This window comes from Epinephelus lanceolatus, chromosome 14, assembly GCF_041903045.1.
Source record: "Epinephelus lanceolatus isolate andai-2023 chromosome 14, ASM4190304v1, whole genome shotgun sequence".
Taxonomy (NCBI): Eukaryota; Metazoa; Chordata; class Actinopteri; order Perciformes; family Serranidae; genus Epinephelus; species Epinephelus lanceolatus.
Window position 1 is genome coordinate 44,104,240 of NC_135747.1, and position 22,416 is coordinate 44,126,655.

The following is a 22,416-nucleotide window of genomic DNA, read 5'->3' on the forward strand; positions in this document are numbered from 1 at the left end:
CATTTAATAACTTTGATAGTCCACTTTTCTTCGTTATAGACTTTCATGACAGGTCGATGCGGAGTATGATTAAGCAAAAAGCATCAGATCCTACTTAAGATTCTGCTCCCTGCTGTCTCATCCTCCATCTGGTTGGATTTGGTTGAATGTGAGTTATTGCCTCGGGGAGATTGATGGGAACCAAACACCTTCATTGGCACTCGGAGACGTTCTCGCCTGGATGCTACACACTGATTGGTTTTCCGTGTGTGTGTGTGTGTGTGTGTGTGTGTGTGTGTGTGTGTGTGTGCGCGCACGTGTGCTGCACTTTACCTCATACTGATTCTGCTGCAGTCCCTCAGCCGTGACGTCCTTTCTCTGGAGTTTAAGGCCGAGCGTGCGCCTTCACATCCGTGTAAATAAATCAGGACCACAACCTCACACACACACACACACACACACACACATATATGCAGCTGTGTTTACCTGACGCAGTGATTGACAGGCCTCAGCAGACCTCAGACACTTGGTGCCTGCTCTCTGTCTCACTCTGTCCTCACAGTCACGCACTGCATGTTGAGCACTGAATAATTCTGTTTCCTCCACCCTTTCTCTCTCCTCCTCCCGCTCTACCCCACCATCCTCCTCCTCTTTCCTGACACACAGGTGGACGCGGGTTGGATCGGCTTCTGGTCGACTGTTGGTGGATGTGTGTTTGGAGTGGCGATGGCCAGGTAAGCTCGTGCATACCAAGCTGCTTGTATTGTGTGACTGCCACATGATCGCTGAATCTAGATTGTCCAAGCAAGTCAAGAAAACATACACATATCTCGACCACTCGTGTGATATTGATCCCTCTCTGCTAACTAATTAACATCTCCTACAAACAGACGCCATCGACCTGACTATAGGTGGACCCTCTGGGGGGGTTATAGGTGTGTTGGGAACTATCTGTTGGAAACACCTGTAGTTTATTCAGGATTCACACTGACAGGCTTCAGCCTGTGATCACAACCTGAAGACGATATTAACACCATCTGTCATACTTTACCACATGATCGCAACTTTACTGGGCCAGCAGCAACAATATCAGCACATCAACGTACAGTATGAAGCTCAATGACATACACAAACATACTGCTGAGCTCGACTCAAGCTGGCAGATGATGTCACCTGACACTCAGCTGGTCAAATGGCCGGCGGCTGGTTTTAAAGCACGTCAACTGTTTCAACAGCCAATCAGCTTGAAGTGAAGTCTGCTGGTCAAGTCAAAATGACTGCAGACGGTGTTGGCTTGCTGCAGCAGGTGCTCCGTCCCTGCTGAGCCCTCTGTTTCTATCCTCACTGTGGGTCGCTGCTGCTGCTGGCTCTATGAACACATGCAACACTGGCAGAACCCAAAAGGACTAGAGCAGATGTCATTGCAAGTGATGTCAGCATTAACCACATCAGGATCCTTAAACACATAACGGTGATGTTACTGAGGTGAAGCAACAGTCCAAAGACATGTTTCAGGCTCAGAATATGTCTGTGAATAAAACTGAACAGTCGTGAAATAAGATGCTCCATGTCTAAAATGGATGGTGCTGGGCTGTTTACAAGCAAAATCTGGCGCCTGCTGGCTGTTTGCTCCGCTGCTGTTTAGCGGAGCTAGCTGCTAACAGCCACCGCTGCAACTAACAAACTCCACAGATCCATTCAGCAGCTCCACCATCCACAGTCAGACACACACGGCTGATTATATACTGCTGAGTTACAGCTCACAACTCACACCAACCCAAACATCCTGGTGCAGACTGTTTACTGGAGTTTACCAGCCTGTCGCTCATCAGGCATCTGAAGATCATTACAAGCACGGCCCTTCTCAGCTTTCCATGTCCGACAGTCCACCACCAACATTTCTGTCACGTCTCAGACAAATTAGTTTCAAATTACTTTTTATTAACAAGATTTCATTTCATTTATTTGCACATATGAAATAAGAAAACAAGAACATAGAAGTAATATAGTCATACATAGCATGTGCAGGTGAGAGAAACCCATTACAGGCTTATGCTAAGAAACCTCACCTAGACAAACTATGCAAAAAATAATGAAAAACAAAACATACACGATAACAAACAATAAACAAAAGTGGACAATTGATTATAATAAGAATAAAAATATAAAATAACATTTTACATCTTGAGGCAGGCAGAAACATATCACCCTATACATGGCGTTATTCAGTTATCGAATCTCGTGGTCATCAAAGCAGTTTTTAGTTTCGTCTTATATACTGACAAAGACATAGAGGCAGATAATAAGTAACGGTTCATGTTCCACAATTGTACTCCCCTGTATCTTAATGAGTACTGTGCTCGAGATCGAAGATTGAAGATCTGTTTTTAGCTCGTCATTGTCTCATTTTCACCATGAAAAAAGGGCGCTGACTAACAATTTTCGTCATAGTTTATGTCAACAAAGTTATCACTGTAGCCAGCAAACCAATAATTTTCTTAGACCCATTTTCCACCAAAATTAGTGCATACATGCAGGTTTTTAAGTGTGGGAAAACCGGCTGATGTGTCACGTTCAGTGTCACGAATGCACTGGAAAACTGGTTAATAAACAGTAGAAATAAGCATGGAGGTGGTCACTTTTTTGTCATTATTCCGGCTCTCTTTCAAACTCGGTGCCGACTTATTTGTAAAGATGACTGAACGCTGCTTGGACAGAGACAGAAGGTTTTGTGACGGCGTGTCACTGCATTGTGCTGGAAAAGCAGCAAAAAATTAGCATGTTCACCCCGCTGTCATGACGGGGCTTTATTTGCAAATAGTACTTCCAAAATAACTGCATCCATTGGTTTGTATTTCATCACACACACACTCAAGTAACTCATGTGGTTTGATTATTATTTAAAAATAGCAACAGGATAAGGCCACAGCTGATGAGGATTTGGAGCCCCCTAGAGGTCGGAGGCTCTCGGTGGATAATCTGTGTGTCCTTACACACATCCTCCTCATCCATGTTGTCATGAGAGTGTTTGTTCCCTGACTTCTGATTATGGTTCAAAGTAACTTTAAAAGTGAACATAAATGCAGCAGCACTGCGGCCCGCTTTCTGACCTCTGAATCACCGTCTCATCTCTTAGTTTCTTCAACGTTTAAGTGAAAGCAAAACAGCTACTCTGTCTAATTATCAGACTCATAGTGTCCGTGCAGCTCAGTGAAAACTGCACAGACCTGCTGAGGCATCAAATTAGAAAATAAGCATTAACCATAACCCTTCATTTACATTAGCAGACCCTCCCTGCAGCTGATTGTAAGATGGTCAGAAAACAGGACGGGTTGTTCACACAGTGACCACAACAAGAAGGAGTTTATAAAACCTATGTTACGCTTCAAGCATCCTGATTTTAAAAAGCTGACCTTAGAGGAAAGGAAATGTGTTTGTTGGAGGAACTATAAAGAATAATTTGCTCTGGTAAATAATTAATATAAGTGCTTTACAAGCCAGGGTCAGGACCAGCTGGAGGGTTACAAGATCAATCTGAGGATGGAGATGATAAAAGGAGAAGAATAAGAACATTTCTATTCCTGCTGCACAGAGTGAGTTCAGACTTTTCTTTCCTTGTAAAATAGTGACTAGTTTCATACTTTCACATCTGTAATGATTCAAATCAAACACTCAGGAGAAAAAAATCACCTCTCAGCTGAACTGTTCACAGCTCGTAGATTCATTCCACCTGGGTCACACGTCAGGAGACATTTCTTCATTTAAAGGGGCCACGAGCCACCAAAGTTTGAACCGCTGGGTTAGACTGAGACAAAGGTGAAGGAGATGAACTAACTCAAATGTTTTCAACTTTTAGATCGTCTGCATTGTTAGAAAAAAACAGGGAAATAGCACAAGAATACACAGAGATAACACACAGGTGTTTTTATAGTTCAGTTCAGTTTTTCTGTCTCCACAGTGTAAAGTTGTGGATGGTCCCAACAGAAGCGTTCCTTAGCGTCCCCATGTTTGGTCCCCCCTCTGTTGGGGTACCTAGCACACAGATCTGGTACTAAAAGGTGGAGCTAGGAACCCTGCAGTCTGATTGGTCAGTAGAGGACGCTCACCCTGGTTTTATGTAACCTCTGTTCATACATCAGTAAACTACAACTATAAAATGAAAGAGAAAAAAATAACTTCATTCACTGGGCCGACTGCCGGCAACTTTTAAGGTGGAACGTTAACTTGTAATGTTACTCAATGCATGAGTTGATGACGTGAATCCATCAGCACACCTTAAATTTCACTGTGACAACTTTGACCATCACTTTAGTTTTTATATGACACACACTTTTAGTAATGACTTTAAAAATATAGATTAATTTGGAGCGGATTATGTGAAGGTCATATATTCTAATCCTCACTTCCTGTGGGCTACAGCAGCACTAAACCCCTGAGCTTGCCTGAGAAGGACTAAATGCACAAAGCTGCTATTTTTAAATATCCCATGGAGAGAGACTCTCACTGCAGCCTGTTCTATTTTGTTGTGAAAATGTGGGCGTGCAGTCTCGTTCTGTGGACGATAAACCAGGTGCAGACTTCCATCTGTGTCACCGCTGATGAGGAAATACAGCGAGTGCTGGACGGAGCAGTGAGTGACAACAACCCCGCCCACATTTAAGAGGACTGTCTGAACAGACCGAAGGTCTAGGTACCATGTCTGAAGGCTTACTGCTGGTTCCAGAGGTGCTGGACTGAAAGGGTTTGGTGGAGACGGGGCTGTAATCTCTGACTGTAGATAAGAATCTCATGTAACCCCACTTCAAAAACATCCAAACACTTCCTTTTATACAAACAGGACCGTTGACACACTGTCAGAAGCATCTGTTACAGGAAGTTCTTCTGTTGAGACATCACACGTAGACAGCTGTGGACAAAGTGTCCTTTAATTGATTAATCATGGAAACAATCACTTCATGTTGTTTGATAGCACTGACTCATTGCAGCACAAACAAGATTAGAAACTGGTGCCTTTGATTTTCTCTCACAGTGGAAACCCCAGTCACCAGCATGCAAACATATTGTACTGGAGTTTATCCCCCTGACACTCTGAGAGCTGTATTGTTTACAGCATTATTAATAACTAATACATCTCATATAAAGAACAGGCGGGGGTTAAACTGGGTCTCTCTCTCTCCCTGGCTCCTCTAATCTCATCTACTCTCTTTTAATATATGATCTGATCCAGCATCACTGTGATAAAGTACAGGGAGGGAATGGGGAATAGAAGCTAATGCAACAGCCACTTCACCTCCATTGATGGATCGGGAGCCACACCGCAAAGACAAAGTGTGGAGTCTGCAAAAGCATGGGACTCATTCGTGCTCCGGCGGATGTGTGTTTATCGCAGGCTGAGGCCCAATCAGCACTTCCAGACAGGTCCACTGTTTTCTTTAAGCTGTAATCAGGGAAATGAGCCCATAACTCCCACTGTTAATCAATGAAGCTGTTTGCAGCGGGAGATGAAAGTGTATGTAAACAGAGCTGTTGAATTATTGGTGTTGATTATATAGACTCTGAGTCACTGGAGGGATTGATTAGTCTCTCTGTGCTGCAACAGTTGGTAGTTAAATGAAATTTGGCTTTAAAGGCAGCGTGGCGTTCACTCTTCATGTATGTGCAACTGTTCACATATGCTAAAGGTGGTTGTTTGGGTTCGGTACCATTACATTACCAGCAAATGTGACATCACTTTCTCCAGTCATATCAGGTCACTTTAATATGTCAGCGTATAACAGATATGTATCACAGACCATGTGATATCTGAATTCATGTGTGTTTCTCCACCTCACATTTCACTGCACAGACACAGGTCAGTGTCGGAGCGGTCCGGTAAAACCACAGAAAGCTTCCATAGCTGTACCTCTGCTGGGGACTGATACTGAAGCCCCACTAGTCCATAAAATGTCCCATTCAACTGAAAGCTCGTTTCTTCGACAGCCTGTTACACCAAGCAGAGGCACAGCTGGGCTCGCCGCTTGTCGGTCAGGAGGTGTATTCATGGGTTTCAGGTGGGAAGAAATTCTTAGTAACACAGGTCAATGTGTCGCAGGAGTCTAAAACTCTGTTTGCTGATTGGCTGCAGGTTTTCTCTGCTCCAACTTAAACAATCCCAGATTTTTGTTTTGGTCGCACTTTGCTGCAGAATCAAACAGCCACGGCTTGGAGCAGCCGCCTCAGCTTTTTATAGGCACTGCACAGCAGCCCGCCACAGGCCACACTTCACCACTGCATGGAGGGTTTTCCATTTGATTTTATTCCATTTGATTTGAGATGTAGCCCAAAACCACATATCATGATTTGCCTCAGGGGACTTGACAACAGAGGACACCCTGTGTCCTTGTCCTCGAAAAAATCTCTCCAAAAAACCCATTTGACTAAAAAACATGGCCAACTATGATGCAGAATGAAGTCATGTGACCTTCTGACTGTGGTGAAGGCAAACGATGTCCTACTCTGCCTCCGATTGGCCTGCATTGCCCTTTGGGTTCGTTTGTCTTCCCACTGTCATCCTCAACATATATGATGATACATCGTCCAACCTCTGCAGCAAATCACTTTGGAGAGAAAGCATGGTGTGTGACACAGCAGCGTCGGCGTCCAGTGTGACATGTAAAATATGTGTCAGGCAGCACTTTCTAAACAGTTACAATGCTATAACATGGCAAACCTCAACCTCCTGACCCTCAGCTATGGTCATGAGCTCTGGGTAGTGACGGAAAGGAAAAGATCGGGGATGCATGCAGCTGAAATGACTTTCCTCTGGAGCTCGGACATCTGGAGGGAGCTCGGAGTAGAGCCGCTGCTCCTTCATGTTGAGGTGGTTCAACATCTGATCAGGATCCTCCTGGTCCAGCTGGTAGGAGGCCCCGGGGCAGACCCAGAACACACTGGAGGGATTATAGATCTCATCTGGTCTGGGAACACCTCGGGGTCCTCCAGGAGGAGCTGGAGAGCATCGCTGGGGAGAGAGACGTCTGGGGTGCCTCGCTCAGCCTGCTGCTCCTGAGACCCGGCCTCAGATAAGCGGTTGAAAATGGATTGATTGATGACAAAGACAATAATTTTCCGTCCCTGTTATATGGTGGCTGATCTCGTCCTCTGTCCGGAGGGTGAGGAGCTCCTGGATGTCACTGTCTCCCCAGTTTGTGGACATTTTTGGCTGCTTTTCTTCTTCTTTGAGTTAGCCGCTAACTGCTTGTAGCTGCTTTTATAAATCTCCTAACGTCACACTTTTTACACAGTCGTTGATCTGGCTCCGCCCCCGCCTCCATGCCATGCTCGACCTTTTATACAGAATGGCGCGGCGGAATAATAATATTCAATAGTCAGTGTAAAAGAGACTTGTGAAGCATCCATGGTTCACCAAAAAGTCCACCTAATGCCTTTATTAAATTCCTTCGTCCTGGACAGACGTGGATGTAAACTGGAGTTTGTGTGGCTGTCACTGTCAGACGACCACGAAGCAGAAATTCTCCCTTCTTTTTCTCTTTGATTAGTGGCGTCTGCAGGGAGCTGAGCCCTGAGACGCCGTCAGACAGGGGAAATGTTTTAAGGCAGCAGAAACAGGAGAAATTAAACAGTATATTTAATTTCCTCTTCCTCCCTTAAAACTAAAAGCTGCTTCCCTCTGCTTTTTTTCCCTCTTCTTCATGAACTTGCTGCAATATGGCATCATTAGATACTTTCCCAGGAAAGCTTGTGGTAATGAACTGAGCAGAGAGCAGTCTCTGTCCCTCGTCTCACCCACTGGCAGCTTTTAAGATGTTAATGTCAAGATGTGACTTATTATTTGCCACAAGCTGTCCCTCTCTCTGCAGCCAGCACAGAGCCGAGCCAACGCTGAGCACAGTTTGCTACAGGGGGCACAAAATGGCCTCCTCTAAATGCTGTCTGTGCTGCAGGTGTTGCAGTTTCACATTTTGAGTGGCCTATAGTCCTGCAAAGCTAAATTTCTTCTGGGATTAGCCCTTGCACTTTGCCAAAAAACAAAACAAGCTGCTTGCAAACATTTCTCTGCCTGTGAGTTGTTGGCGGATGGTTGAATGGCGGGGAGGGGGGGCTCACTGTGGTGGATGCTCCGAGGTGTGGCGCTCATCACTGAGACGTTTGACAATCTGGGAGCTGTTTAATTGTTGTGGTTGGACGAAAGTTGCACTTTGGAAGAGGGTGGAGAGAATAACTAACAAGCATCCCTCGTTATCTTCCCATTACAAGCTCCAGGAAAAGAGGCAGGTTATTGTCCTTCATATCACAAAGGTCTGAGCCAGACAATACTCCAGGTTAATGAGATGAGATAGAGCAAACACAAATGAGCATCAGCCGCTGCCTAGTTTGTTTTGCCCTCAAATGGAGACAGTGTGCGTCTGCATGGTCACCGTATCAGACCGGCTGCATCTATTTGGTTATTTACTGCATGTCCCTCACAGGGAAAAGAAGAAACGCAGACAGGCTCGATTGATAATATCATAGTGAAGATGATATTTCATCATTTCCCGCAGGCCCCGGGAGAGCAGAGCGTTTAATCTGATTCTACATGACTTAAATGATGCTATCTTTATGGCCAATAAATCCTGTTAGAGCAGTGTAAAAGATAGACTTTTAATTCTGCTGTTACCTCCTGAGATGACTCGACCCTCTTTACTCACTGAGTACAGTGACACAGCGCTGGATTACATCACCGCAGGCGTGAAGAACCTCAGTGTTTTCTGATTCAGCAGTATTCTGGATGTTATGGGGTTTTTTAAAGAATATTTTCTCAGGGTTTGCTTTTATTAGACAGGACAGACTTCAGCATGAAGGGGGGGTGACATGCAGTAAAGGGCTGCAGGCTGGAATCAAACCCACAACCGCTGCAGCAGGGACATTGCCTTTATGCACGGGACGCCCACTCTACCCACCGGGCTGCTGGGTGCCCCAGATTTTATATTTTTGACAACAAATCTGGTGAAAACACCAAAACCTAACACTCTCTAACTACCCTGCCTGTGGCGAGAATTGTTTCTACTAAAGACGATTTTAATCAGCGATCACATATTTTTGCAGAAGGCGCAGCAGTTTCTTGAAGCAGCTGGTCACTGTAGTTTTTAACACTCCTTACTGAAACAGAAGTAAATAACGATTTTGTTCTCAATTGTTTTCAACATTTGAATAATCCAAAGTTTGGTGCTCTAAAGCAGCAGCTCCCAAACTTTCTCCTTAAGGCACCTGTTTTCTTCAGTTAAATAAACTGAAGACATGTTTTGTGGAATTTTCATATATAGGATTGCAACGGTATAAGATTTTCACGGTACAATAACCGTCTCGGAAAAGATGGCGGTTTCACAGAATTACAGAATCAGTCAGTATCACTCCCTCCAGGAATTAAGGCCCTGACACACCAAGCCGACGGTCGGCCGTCGACCAAAGTCGGGCCGTCTGTGAGCGTCTGTCGGCCTAGTTTTTGCGGTGTGTCCCGCACCGTCGGCACTTTGGCACGTGGGCGGCTTTTCGGCCGATTGAGCATGTTGAATTGGCGGCGGAGCTTGTTGGTGAGAGAGATCACTCTGATTGGCTGTTCAGGTTTTATTTCCTCGCCCCTGTAGCGAGTGAATCTGCCTGTAGTGAAACCGGAGCTAACCGGTGCTTCCTCCTCAGGCTCCACTTCACTCAGCTGCCCCACAGACCCGCTGCTTCTTCACACTTTAACCTGAATAACAAACCGGAGCTAGCTGGGAGCGGCTAGCGGAGCGTTAGCCGCAGCATGACCGGAGGGAAGCACAGCCAGTTAGCCTCCGCTAGTCTCTGAGCTAGCCCCGGCTCTCCGTTTGGATCCAACCGGAGCACCGAGCCCTGGTTTGTTATTCAGGTTAAAGTGGGAAGAAGCAGCGGGTTTATCGGGCAGCTGAGTGAAGTGGAGCCTGCGGAGGAAACACCGGGACCGTCTGGATGTAATAGTCCGTGGAGGTGCTGCGGTGCTCGGCTGCACAGATAGGAAAAACATGGAACAGACACACAGACAGAGTTTTTGTCATTATATAGTAAGATAAATAAATGATGTCGAACTCACAGTGAAGAGTTTTAGTGTCAAGTTAACATAAAGTTTTTAGGTCATTTCAACCGTCTGGATCATCTGTGTAGACTTAACATTAAAACATTGTGCCCAGGATGGACTGAGGTTTACAGTGTGGAGGTACACTGATGTGTTATGTGTTGTTTTTGGAGAACAGTGGGGTTTTGTGGCTTCGTTTACACAGGCGTGACTTGTTCGTGTCATCAACTACTAGGTTTGAGGTTTTTCTAAAAGCTGTTGGCAGTGGAAATAAGCAGAGAATATAGCTGCCTTTTGAAATCATAAGACGTTTAATAACAGGATATTTATTCAGCGTTTTGGTCAACTGTTAGCCATCGTTTTTTAAAAACCCAAAGTGTGCTGAGTTTGATTCAAACCATGTCGCACCTGACTTATCTGGCCAATCAGTGACCGAGCTCTTTATCGAGTGGACTCAGGGGCCATCAGAGTTAGTGTAGGAAATAAGCTACTTATGGTGTTCCTGCTCAGAGGATCAGATTGGAATTGATACTGGGGAGTAGCCTGTGATCCTCTCCGCAAAGAGATGAGGGCTTGGCTGTGTGCAGGCGAAGGATTTCATCCCTGTCTGGCACCGGTGGTGGCTGAAGGGATGAGCCAGTCAGTGGCAGATGGGCGATGCAGATTTGAGGGGTGTAGCTGTGGGCAGAGAAACAGACATCTCTGTGTAGTGGCGAGCGCTTGGCCCTGTGACTCCACTGCCTTTTCCAGAGAAATCAGCTCCTTCGTTTGAACAGAAAAATGACGACTTTAGATCTGTTTATTAGGAACGGCCAACACAATTCATCATGTGAGCCCACAGTCGGCCCCATTCAGCAATGTAAGCAGTTGCTTTGGGCCCCTGGTCTCTGGGAGGCCCCTAGGAAAATTATTATTTTGTATTGATGAACAAGAGACAGTAGCAGAATAGAAATTTGACTTCCTAAACAAAAGCTGATGACATGATTGTCACACATGTATACTGCCAGATATTAATACATACTTTCAACATATTGTACCACAGTAGCCAGAACTATAACTATAATATTATTACTTTCAGTAATGTTGTTGTAAGCTACTGTCATTACCTGCATCTCTCTCTCTCTCTCTCTCTCTCTCTCTGTCTCATTGTGTCATACGGATTACTGTTAATTTATCATGTTGATCTGTTCTGTACGACATCTATTGCACGTCTGTCCGTCCTGGAAGAGGGATCCCTCCTCAGTTGCTCTTCCTGAGGTTTCTACCATTTTTTTTCCCCGTTAAAGGGTTTTTTGGGGAGTTTTTCCTGATCAGCTGTGAGGGTCATAAGGACAGAGGGATGTCGTATGCTGTAAAGCCCTGTGAGGCAAATTGTGATTTGTGATATTGAGCTTTATAAATAAAATTGATTGATTGATTGATTGATTGACATTCAAAAGTTCAAAAACTTCCAGCGCACACTAGAATATCAGGATTGGCACAGAGTTTATTCAAAAATGTTTAAAAACAAAAGGAGCAAACAGCAATCAATCATTGATTGTCTGGTTGTTACTTGCCCTGACTATTTAAGCACACACCTGATGACAATCAAGAGCGAATCTGATGAAGCAACATGCGAAACGCGTTGTTCGCTCCTTTTGTTTTTAAACATTTTTGAATAAACTCTGTGTCAATCCTGATAATCTAGTGTGCGCTGGAAGTTTTTGAACTTTTGACTGTGATTTATCCTGCACCAGCTGGTACCTAGAAGAAGCACTGCGCTGCTGTGCACAGGGATTTACTAGTTTTTTCTAAAACCTGATGACATGTTGTGCCGTTTTTTGCCAGAAAATCGTGACAAAAATAATAAGCTTAGAGATGTGTGAAATGAAAAATTTGGGTAGGTGAAGGAGTTTACTGTCCCCCATGAAATAACCATTCCCAGGATTCTGTGGTAAAAACACTTTGGCAGGTGTATTAGATAGGATACGTTAAACGAGATTAAAGAACAAGAGGCAACACATTCTGGAATAAGCATCTACACAAGCTTTTCTCTGACCGCCCTTGATTTAAGTAAAATAAATTACTTTTGGAGGTCAGTTTAAGAGAATCATCCATCGATCTGATCTCATCAGCTCTGATCGGATCGACTGATCAATAATCCACCACTCGACTCAGAATTCCCGCTACTCAATTCCTGCTGGTAACTGTTGTAAAGCATGGTGGTCACCCGTCAGTCTCCCTGCAGGTCACCCTGGTGAATAACTGGTTTTCAATTGAGCCACAGAAGCCCTTTAACATTGTTGACGATATTATCACCACTAGCCGTGCTAACACTGCTAAAGGTGCTAACATGGATAACAATGCTAATGGGGGGATTGCAGCTCAAAATTGAGCCACTTACTCCCAGTGGCGACCTGTAGGATCACCAAAGGGTGGGCACAATGTTTCCAAAGCCACACTGTTGGGTCAGGGTTACTAGCAGTAATCACCAGATGAGTGGCGCTGCTAGCTAGCTCCCACCAGACTAAGTTGGTGTGCAGTAAGCTGAAGAGAAGCAAAATCAACCTATTGATTGATATCAGTAATCGGTCAAAATTATTCTCAGTTGTTAGTTGAGTAATGGTTAACCAGTGACGTCCCTAGTTGCTGCTAACAGGTCCCACTGTAGTCTTTACATGGTTATTTGTACATGATGTGTGTTTAAACTAATATTTACTACACACAGTGCTGTGTGAAGTGGCAGCATGTTACACTGTGGAGGGGGGCCCAAAACCAAACCCTGCTCATCTGGCCCCCAGAGGTCTGTGTTGGGCCCTGTGTTATCCAACATTATCCTCCGCCTGCTTTAAATTCTCTCACAGTGATGGAGGTGGGATTTGAGTATGTAGCTGATGTCCTGTGAACGTGGAGGTAAAGAGTCGAGGCTGTGAGTGACAGCTCATGAAATCCCAGGAGGCGTTGATGTCGTCTAAAAATGCCACTGCTGAACATTGAGAGCGGAGACGTTCTCATTATCCGTCCGAAGGATGATTTCCCTCGTCCCCACGGCCCTCGGCACACTGACAGAACTTCACAACCTAGCTGAACTAATCAGCCATTTCCAACTCTTCTTCTTACTCGTGCATTAAGTTCATTGTCAAGTTCAGCCCTCTTTTCTCAAGCATCTTGTCTGTGAGCAACAAAACAAAAGTAATTAGTGTCTCTCTGTTGCTACAGGCTTCTGTAGCTTCATCTAATCTTCCAGCAGCATACATATGCATACCCAGAGGAGCGCAGAGGAGTTAATGAACTATGAGGCTTTGGAAAGGGCTACAAAGAGAAACCGCAGTGCTCAAGAGGGAGAGTTTGGGAACGGCCTGGTGGCTTGTCTTCCACGATACATTACAATGCACATCTCCAGTCCGCCTGCTTAGCTGGTGAAACAAATTGAATCAACTCTTGGATTAGTGTCTCTGCTTGTGTAATGACAAGTACAACTGACGCTCCCAGAAACAAGTGGGAGAAGGAAATGATCTAGGCTTTCTCTGAGACAATGCATGTCTCCAGTAATTGATTATGACACAAGTCACAGAGGAAGCAGACATCTAGAAATTGCAGCGCTGCGTGTTGTTTTTATGAAAGATGCCTCCTGTTTCTGAAGCCGCTGTCTTTACTCACTTCAGTAATTTTCTCTGCCGTTTGTCGTGGTGTATTTCAGGATCGCTATCTTCAAAAGGCTGTGCTCTGCCTCACTGTTTTTCTCCTCCCACACACTCGCAGGTTTGCAGACTCCATTCGAGGGATGCTGAAGCTGATCCTGGTGCTGATGCTGGCCGGAGCCTCGCTGTCCTCCACCTGGTTCACACTAACCTGCCTGAGCAGAGTCACTCACCTTCCCTCCACTGCAGGTGGGTCCACAGCAGCATCACTGTCAAGGTGACATTGCATGCAGGCAGTGCAGCTCTGCAACCCTGAGCCAGAATGAATTCAGCGGCCAGTTCATTGGGTTGATGCAGCTTACAGGAGAATCCACTCTAAATATACTGTGGATTTATAGTAAATAAATAGATGCAACGCACACAGGAAGAGCTGAAGTGCTTCTTCTTTAAATTGAATCTTGTTACAAACATTGTTATGTTGTTTGTAACATTTCAGATGACAGTACATCAAAAGCAGAAGCACCTAAACCCCATCATGTGCAGTGCATCTGCTTATTTACCATCAGTCTGATGCTTCCATCACCTGCACCAAGGTATAAGGGCTGACAGAGCTGTGCACAAGGCGTGTGCTTTAAAATGAGTTATTCTGTGGAGTTGTTTAAGACCAGACTGCAGGTGCAGGATCTCTGCACGTCCTTAAAAGGTACTAAAATGTCTTGAATTCTATTGTTATGAAAAAAAAAAAGGCTCTTAAAATTAGTTGTAGAGTCTTAAGGTTGGATGTGTGGTCTGCACCAAACATTTTATCTAATTGTATTTATCCATCTCTTAATTTCTTTTTGTCAAAATGAGTCAAACTCTTGCAGGAAAGTCACATTTCTGATGTTACAAATATTTAAAGCTGCCACTGAACCTAAAACTCTTTTTACTTCATTCCTGCACTTTATTTTTAGCGAAATGTAGATTTGCCTAAGTCGCTCTGATAAGCCAACCTGGTCTCACCCTGAAGTCGTCGAAATCCAGGACTTGGTCAGTGACTTCTGGCGTCAGACACCAATGAAAAAAGCCGTCCTTTCACGTTGGCATGATACGCAGCCAGTAGCCTTTATTGTTTAACAGTTACTGGCGGCGTCAGGGGGAAACGAAGTTGAAGGAACAAAACATCGGTTGGCGGTGTTGTACCGATGTAGTGCTTTTATTTTGAAAGAGTTGACAGGGCGCCCCAGAACGTCAACAACCAACACACCCAGGGTACCTTGGACGTCATATGTGCACGTGGAAAGTCCATGACCAAACACGGACATGTGACGAGGTCACAGTGAGGATGTGATGGATGAAGCATGTTCCTACATAAGGCCTGCCTCTACACAGGGCTACATATATATGACTGAATGCAGTGCTTGAATCAGTCTTAAATTTGATTAAGAATATTTTGAAAATGTCTCAGAGAGCATTAAATCAAAGTGTCTGATGGCTGCAGACACCCTGAGTTGTGTTTCCTCTGTATCGTGGCTCAGTTCATGTAGTTCAGTGTGTCAGTATTTGTACAGTCAGTGAAACACTTTGTGTTTTATTGACTCTGTAATTCACCCTCATATAAAGATGATTCTCAGATCAAAGGGATATTTTAAAGGGATATAAATTGTATACAGTAGGCCTGGGTGGTATCTGACTTTTAATACCTTCATATCTTCCTGAAATCTCAGCAGGTTATAGAATATCTTACAGCTATTTCCTCATTAAAAAAAGAAATATAACCGCACACCTTCTGAATTCAACTTTCTCTCTTTCACTGAACTCAAAGTAACGTTAGCTTAATTGCCTCGTTAACTCACGGTGAAACACACTTCACTGAAACTCAACAGAAACAAAACAAAACTCACCAAAACATGTCAGCCTGTCTTTGATGTTTAAAATTTTTTACTCTCGTCAGTCTTCATCTTGATGAATACTAAGATAAACTCGATGAGCCTCAGCTGATGAACGTATGTTTCACACAACACAGATCTGATCAGAGAAGCTTCTGGCACAGCACACGGACTGAGACGTAATATGATAACATAACAAAACAAAACCTGGACATGTAGGTCTTAAAATGAGGTGCGGTCAGGTGCGTTGTTGTATTTTCTTGCTGTTTAAAGGGCGTGTTATTCACATAGTAAAACACACCTATTGAGACAGGATGACAACATGTGTACACTCTGCTTGTTACACACAGGGACATGGGTACTGGGTGAAATAATACATCTTTAATGAGGAAAATATTAATTACACTCAGTAAAATGTGAACGTAGCAGAAAGCAGAGCTGCTGTCTGACTCTGCATTAAGAGACGCACTGTGTGCATGTGTGCATTAGAAGCAGCAACTTTGAGATAATCAAAAGTTTAGCTCTGTTTCCTCCTCTCCACACGGCAGGTGCACTCAAACACCAGAGTGACACCACTGCACCCTGCACTAAACTGAGAGGATCAGCCCTGCACTCAGGATTTCATGTCAGTAGGCTATGATACGCCAGTTATGGTCGCTTAGCAACCACAGACGCAACCGCCACCCCCTTGAAAGTAGGCACAAGAGTAGCACCCAACGCCTGACCTCGCATATTCCAGGCGGTTAGAGACGTGGCATGTGTTCAGTTCCTTTCTCTGAGCACAGAGCTCAACACAGAGCGCCAGGTGCAGGTGCTTTTAAAGGTAGTGGGAGAACTGGAGATGGACACGCCCTCAATGCACTTTAGACCACACACTAAAGATCATTTAGATTAAGCCACTGTGTGTATCTTTGAAGCCTCTCATTGCTCCAAGTGGTCAGACACTGCACCTTTAATGTGGTTGAAAATCCAACGACTGTCTGTCCAACCTACGACCCTCAGACCTCAGCAGGCTCCCACTGTCTTCACGGTGATGCTCTGCCAGCTGTGCATCGACTGCCAGCTTCACTTCTTTACTTGTTTTGGATAGAAGTTAGGGCTGGACGATTATGGCAAAAATAGTAATCAGGATTATTTTGATTGATATTGAAATCACGATTAATAAACACGATTATAAGTCGGTCGTGTTGCCTTGGGGGGCAGACACCACAGCGTGACAAACTTTGCAAACAATTTCTTTTTGCTCGACGTCCGTCAACTTGAAGCCAAAATGTTTCCAGATGACTGAAGTTGTCCTACCTTTCTTCTCAACCAAAGGCTGCCTTTCTGCCATGTTCTCAATCGCTTGCTCCACATATTATTGATCCACACACGTCACACGCTTGCTGCTGCTGCACATAACACAGGTGCATTCACGGTGCTTTTCCAGCACAGGAACTTACATACACGCCGCGCCGTGTGGTGCATTAATCGTTTTTCTTCGATTATAATGTTTTTATGATCGTGAGAAGCCAAAATTGAAATCATGATTAAAATTCGATTAATCGTCCAGCCCTAATCGAAGTCATGTGACGATCTTGGGCAGTCGAGAACACTTCACTGTTTGGACGTAAAAACTCTGTGGCCACTCTGTGCGTGAGGTAGCTGCTGTTTCATGTGTGCAGCAGCTACACACTAAGAAAAGCCCTCGGTGTGTGAACGCTCGCACACTGAGATGCATATTTGGACCATAATCAGCAGAGCCGATGCATTAGTAGACGTCAGTGATAAACCAGTTTGGACATTAGTGGATTTGGCTGCGTCCTCTGAAGCCAGGCCCATAAGCATATCAGCATATCGTTCAAAGCCAGTGACTCCAGCCGCCATCATCCATCATCATTCTGCAGGCCCTGGCACTGCTCGCTTTCTGTCTCACGTCCTCTCATCCCAGACGCTGGCAGTCTGCAGCAGCCGGGCTCCAACCTTGTTCATCCACCTGGCGCATCATACGAGAGGGTGGTGCTGTGATACCACGGCACAATGTGCCAAAACACCTCATTACCCCAGTGTGGGACGGCCAGCAACACACACAGATCGGTGTAATCTGAGAGATATAATCTCTCTCTGAACAAGTGACCAGTCGCTTTTTAAAATAATATGCATGGAAGTGTCAGAGGGGTCTGTGAGACTGTGTTGTGTGTTCCTGTTTTACTGTTTCCTCTTTAAAGTAGAGCTGGGCAGCAGGAGGCTGGATATCGTTTAAGGTTCTGGATGTTGTGATATCGTCAGTGTCGTCTCTTCCTGGTTTTAAAGGATGTGTTATCTGATCTTTTCTGTTGGACTGGTTGTTGGTATTCCTGTTTTGCACACCTTAATCCTCACATGCCAAATTCTCCCATTCACACACACACACCCATGACAGAGGCTACACCCATCAGGATCTGGAGGAGCTGGGGATCGAACCAACGCTCCTCTGATTAGCAGCACTATTAGAAATTAATTTTGTCTTCCACCAGCCACCATTTTGTTGTCGCACTTTGTGTGTAACTAACTTTAGTGTTACATTTGTCCGTACAAAAAAAAACAACTAATACACATAGATCTCTGAAAAAAAGTATAAGTTTCATATTTCCTTTATTACCTATCAATTTTTAATTCTGTCCCTCACACACACACACACACACACACACACACACACTTCAATTGCGCAAAAACAAAATGCAGACACCCAAACAAATATATATTGTTATTAATCACAAAAAAACCTGCCTTATTACTTTTGGTTCCTGAACTGGAGTTGTTTCCTCTTGTGTGGACTCTGTGACATCGGCCACTGTCTTTATACCAGTAACATGTCGCCACATTGGCCTTAAAAATTAAACTAAAGGACAATTTATACTTGTGCATCAGCTCTATGCAGAGCGTACACTGCTGTGAGCATTTAAACTTGTGCGGTGGTGTGTTTGTGTCACTCTGCAGTTACACCTCCAGAACACTGGTGGGCGGTGGAGTTTCTGCGAAGTGCTGTAAAGTTTAGACAATTCAAAACACACATTAAACACACATTAAATGCACAATAAACACACATTAAACATGGCTTAATACACATTTTCCCCACAAATACAACATGCTAACATTATTAGCACAAGCCTATGGCATTTTACATTGTATAAATTAGCCTAGCAGCTAGCAGAGATTTCCTCTGCTCATATTTCAGCCAGGATAAATCACACACAGTGTGTGGAGGCTTTATTGTCTTCACAATTTATTGTTTCTTATCTGTGAAATTAAAGTAAATCAAAGCTTTGTTTCCACTGAGGGAAATGGTTTCAGCTTACAGAGACAGACAGGAGGTCTGCGTCACTGTGATGTGGAGTTACATTTCTGGGGAGGTGCACGTCAGGCGAAGGCGTAGGTACGGCCATACCACCTGGTCTGGGTTATTTCGCTACCCTCAAGGCATCTTATTGGTGTATTAGTCTCGTCTGAATGCAGTAGATGGATCAGTATTTTGGAGTCAGATGCTACTTCCCATCATCACCTCCATGCAGCTCATTCAAAGGTCGTTTTCAAGCATGGCTAGTCAGAATATATACGTGTCGTGCCCAAACAGCAGCATGAGGTGAATTTCTAATTGGAAATAATTGTTATTTTCAGCCCTGAGTGCATAAACGTGTCGTCCTCGGTTGTAGTACGACCAAAAAGAAAAGTCTTCTCTTCAGGCCAAAGAGGTACCTCCCATGATCCTCTGCTGCTACACTCGCCATGTGTTCCTTCCTTCAAGGGGATCTCCTGCTGCCCTCTGGGAATTGGTGGCAGATAACCTAATTCAATAACGTGCCGGTGAAAGTGCAGCGGGTGAAGCGCACTTAAGCGTTTGATATCAGTGCTTCATTAGGGTTGAATAAAGACGAGCAGGGGAAGGAGGCTGCCATTGATGGCTGCATGAGTGGCTCCTGGGTTCCCCATCACAGGCGGGCAGGCGATGGCCCTCAGAGGCGCCGTGATTAAAGGGACGTGCCGGCTAATGGGGAGCTCATTTGGACCAATCTGCTGTGATAAGGGAGATGGAGGGTGCCGCAATGCTCCAGAGGTGATGGCTTAATCTCTCCACACATCCACTCTAATACACATTCACACTTTTCACTTTATGTCTCAGCCAAAGGACCGCAGCCGAGACGAGACGCTGAGACGAGACCCTGAGCTGGCCGAACATACTGAACACTGACACAGGAAACACTGAAGCCCTGTACGCTGTAGCTGTAACCCTTCGTCACACAACAAGATGACTTCTAAACAAATCATTGTGGGGAGATGATTGAGCCAGTCAGCCGTAATCATTTTAAATTAATAATTCACAATCCAGAATTATAATTATTATTTTTAATTTAACTGAGAAGTGCACCCAAATGAAACCGGCAGCAACAGCAGCCAGCGTGGACAGTAACATTCTCGTCATGCCTGAGGAGTAAACAAGCCAAGCTGTTTACTATTGGACATCTGCACAATTTGGCAAAGAAGAAATTAGATTTTAATATTCTGTCGAATCCATGAAACCAACTGCATCTTAATGCTGAGTGTGCAGGTCAACTAAAAACAGCAACATATTACAGAAAGAAATACTGTCACAGTGCCACGAAAACCTTCTTGTGACACTCGATGACAGACAGGAGAGGTCCCTTCTAACGGAGCGTTATAAGTCAGGCCGGGTGTCAAACCTCAGTGTCCTGCATATCAGATTTTGGGCATCGAAGCTTCAGTGAGAAATATCTGGGATTGATTGAAGCTTGGACAGTTGCAGCACAGTAACATCGGCCTTAATTGGATTGGATTGGATTAACTTTAATAATCCCCAAGAGGGAAACTGGATTGCCACCATGGCCAACATACAGTACAAGAACAAGACATAGACAAAACATACATATACAACAACATCGCCTAGGAGTGCAGTGGTCCAATACAACAATAGCAAAATGACCAGGAAAAAATAAATAAATAAATAAATAAAAATAAAGATTAAAAAGAATAAAAAGAGTACAAATGCAATTTAAAAGTACAATGTATAGCAGAGTATAGCAGCAGGTTATAACAGCAAGAGAGTATAGCTGCAATTTAAAGTGCAATGTACAAGGAAAAGTATAACAGCAAGACATGACAGCAAGAGAGTGTAGCTACAATTTAAAGTTTAAAGTGCAATGTTCAAGGACTAGTATAGCAGCAAGACATGACATCAGCAATCCAAATTAAAAAGCCTGGTTGCTGCAGGAACAAAGGACTTCCTCAATCTTTCTGTGGAGCATCTGGGCAAAAGAAGCCACTTACTTCTGCCACTTCTAACAAAAGTGCTATGCAGGGGCTGATCATCCTGAGACAAGATAGCTCTAAGCTTCCTCCTAGTCCTCTGCTCTGTTATGACCTCCAGAGAAGCAGGGCTCATACCAGTAACAGATCCCGCCTTTCTAAAAAGTTTGTTGATCCTGTTCCTGTCCTCCAATGTTAGGCTGCCACCCCAACAAACAACCGCATAAAAAAGGACACTTGCTAAAATACCATTATAAAAAACATTTAGAAGAGATCTGCTGATGTCAAATGATCTGAGTTTCATCAAGAAAAATAATCTGGACTGGGCCTTCTTAAAAATAGAGTTAGAGTTCATCTTCCAGTCCAGTTTACAGTCCACATGCACACCCAGATATTTATATGAGGATACAATCTCTACAGACTGTCCTTTAATCAAAATAGGAGTTGCTTCAGGTTTTTTCCTTCTTATATCAATGATAAGCTCCTTTGTCTTGTCTACATTAAGAATAAGGTGGGCTTCCTCACACCAACTGACAAAACTGTCCACTTCTTTTTGATAGGCTACATTGTCATTATTAAAAATATAGCCAACTAGGGCAGAGTCATCAGAAAACTTCTGTAAATGACAAGAATTAGTGCTGTGCCTGCAGTCAGATGTGCACAGCGTAAAATAAAAACGGAGATAAAACTGTACCCTGTGGTGCCCAGTGCTTGTAGTAACAGTTTCTGATCTGCTGCCATGAAGCCTCACATACTGAGGCCTACCTGTGAGGTAATCAGTGACCCAAGTAATAGTGGCCCTCTCCTTAAAATTCTTCTTTCCTTGTTTTATGACTCGCTTAAGATTTTTCTGCGCCAATTTAATTTCCTCCTTATCTCTGCTCATGAAAGCAGCCTTCTTGATATTAATAGCATTCTTGATTTCTTTAGTAACCCATGGCTTATTGTTTGAAAACACTTTGATGGTCTTACACGGGATGATCATAGCAGTACAAAAATTAATATAATCAGTAACACATTCAGCCACTTCATCAATCCTATTAGAATTGTCCTCATCAGTAAATACAGACCAGTCTGTGCAGTCAAAACAGGCTCTTAACTCCTCACATTTGTCCTCAGACCACACACGGACTGATTTAGTGGAAGTTGGCTGCTTATGGGCCAGTGTGTTATATTTTGTCGTTAGCAGCACCAGGTTATGGTCCGAGCTGCCAAGTGGTGGCAGAGCAGTGGAAGAATAACTGTCTTTAATGTTGCAATAAACAAATCAATAGTTCTGTCGTTTCTTGTTGGGCAGGTGACAAACTAGTAGCTTAATAGCTGTAAAAAGAAAACTTTGCAGGACGGCTCAGGTGTTACTCACAGTTTCCAGGTGCTGAGCTTCTTATAGATTCGTGATCTGCCCGTTTCCTTTGGCGCAACTGGCGCTCGACTTTTTTGGGGTCGTCTCTGCAAATTTTGAAATCATTCGTTTTCCTTTTCAACATCTTACAAGCGTATCTGTAAACCTGTCACGTGTCCTTGTCTTTGAATATGTGAATAGCTAACTCATTAATGTTGATGCACAATTAATAATGTTTACTTACTATTTATCGGGCTG

General features: G+C 44.1%; 1 protein-coding gene across 1 annotated transcript in view; it reads left to right on the forward strand.

Annotated features, from left to right (window-relative positions):
* The window catches only part of slc49a4 (solute carrier family 49 member 4), a 100,568-nt gene that overhangs the window by 59,395 nt on the left and 18,757 nt on the right, over positions 1–22,416 (forward strand). Inside the window, exons 6-7 of the mRNA XM_033618141.2 lie at positions 646–713; positions 13,790–13,917. Of these exons, the coding sequence (XP_033474032.2) occupies positions 646–713; positions 13,790–13,917 (196 nt within the window). The remainder of the gene's footprint in view (positions 1–645; positions 714–13,789; positions 13,918–22,416) is intronic.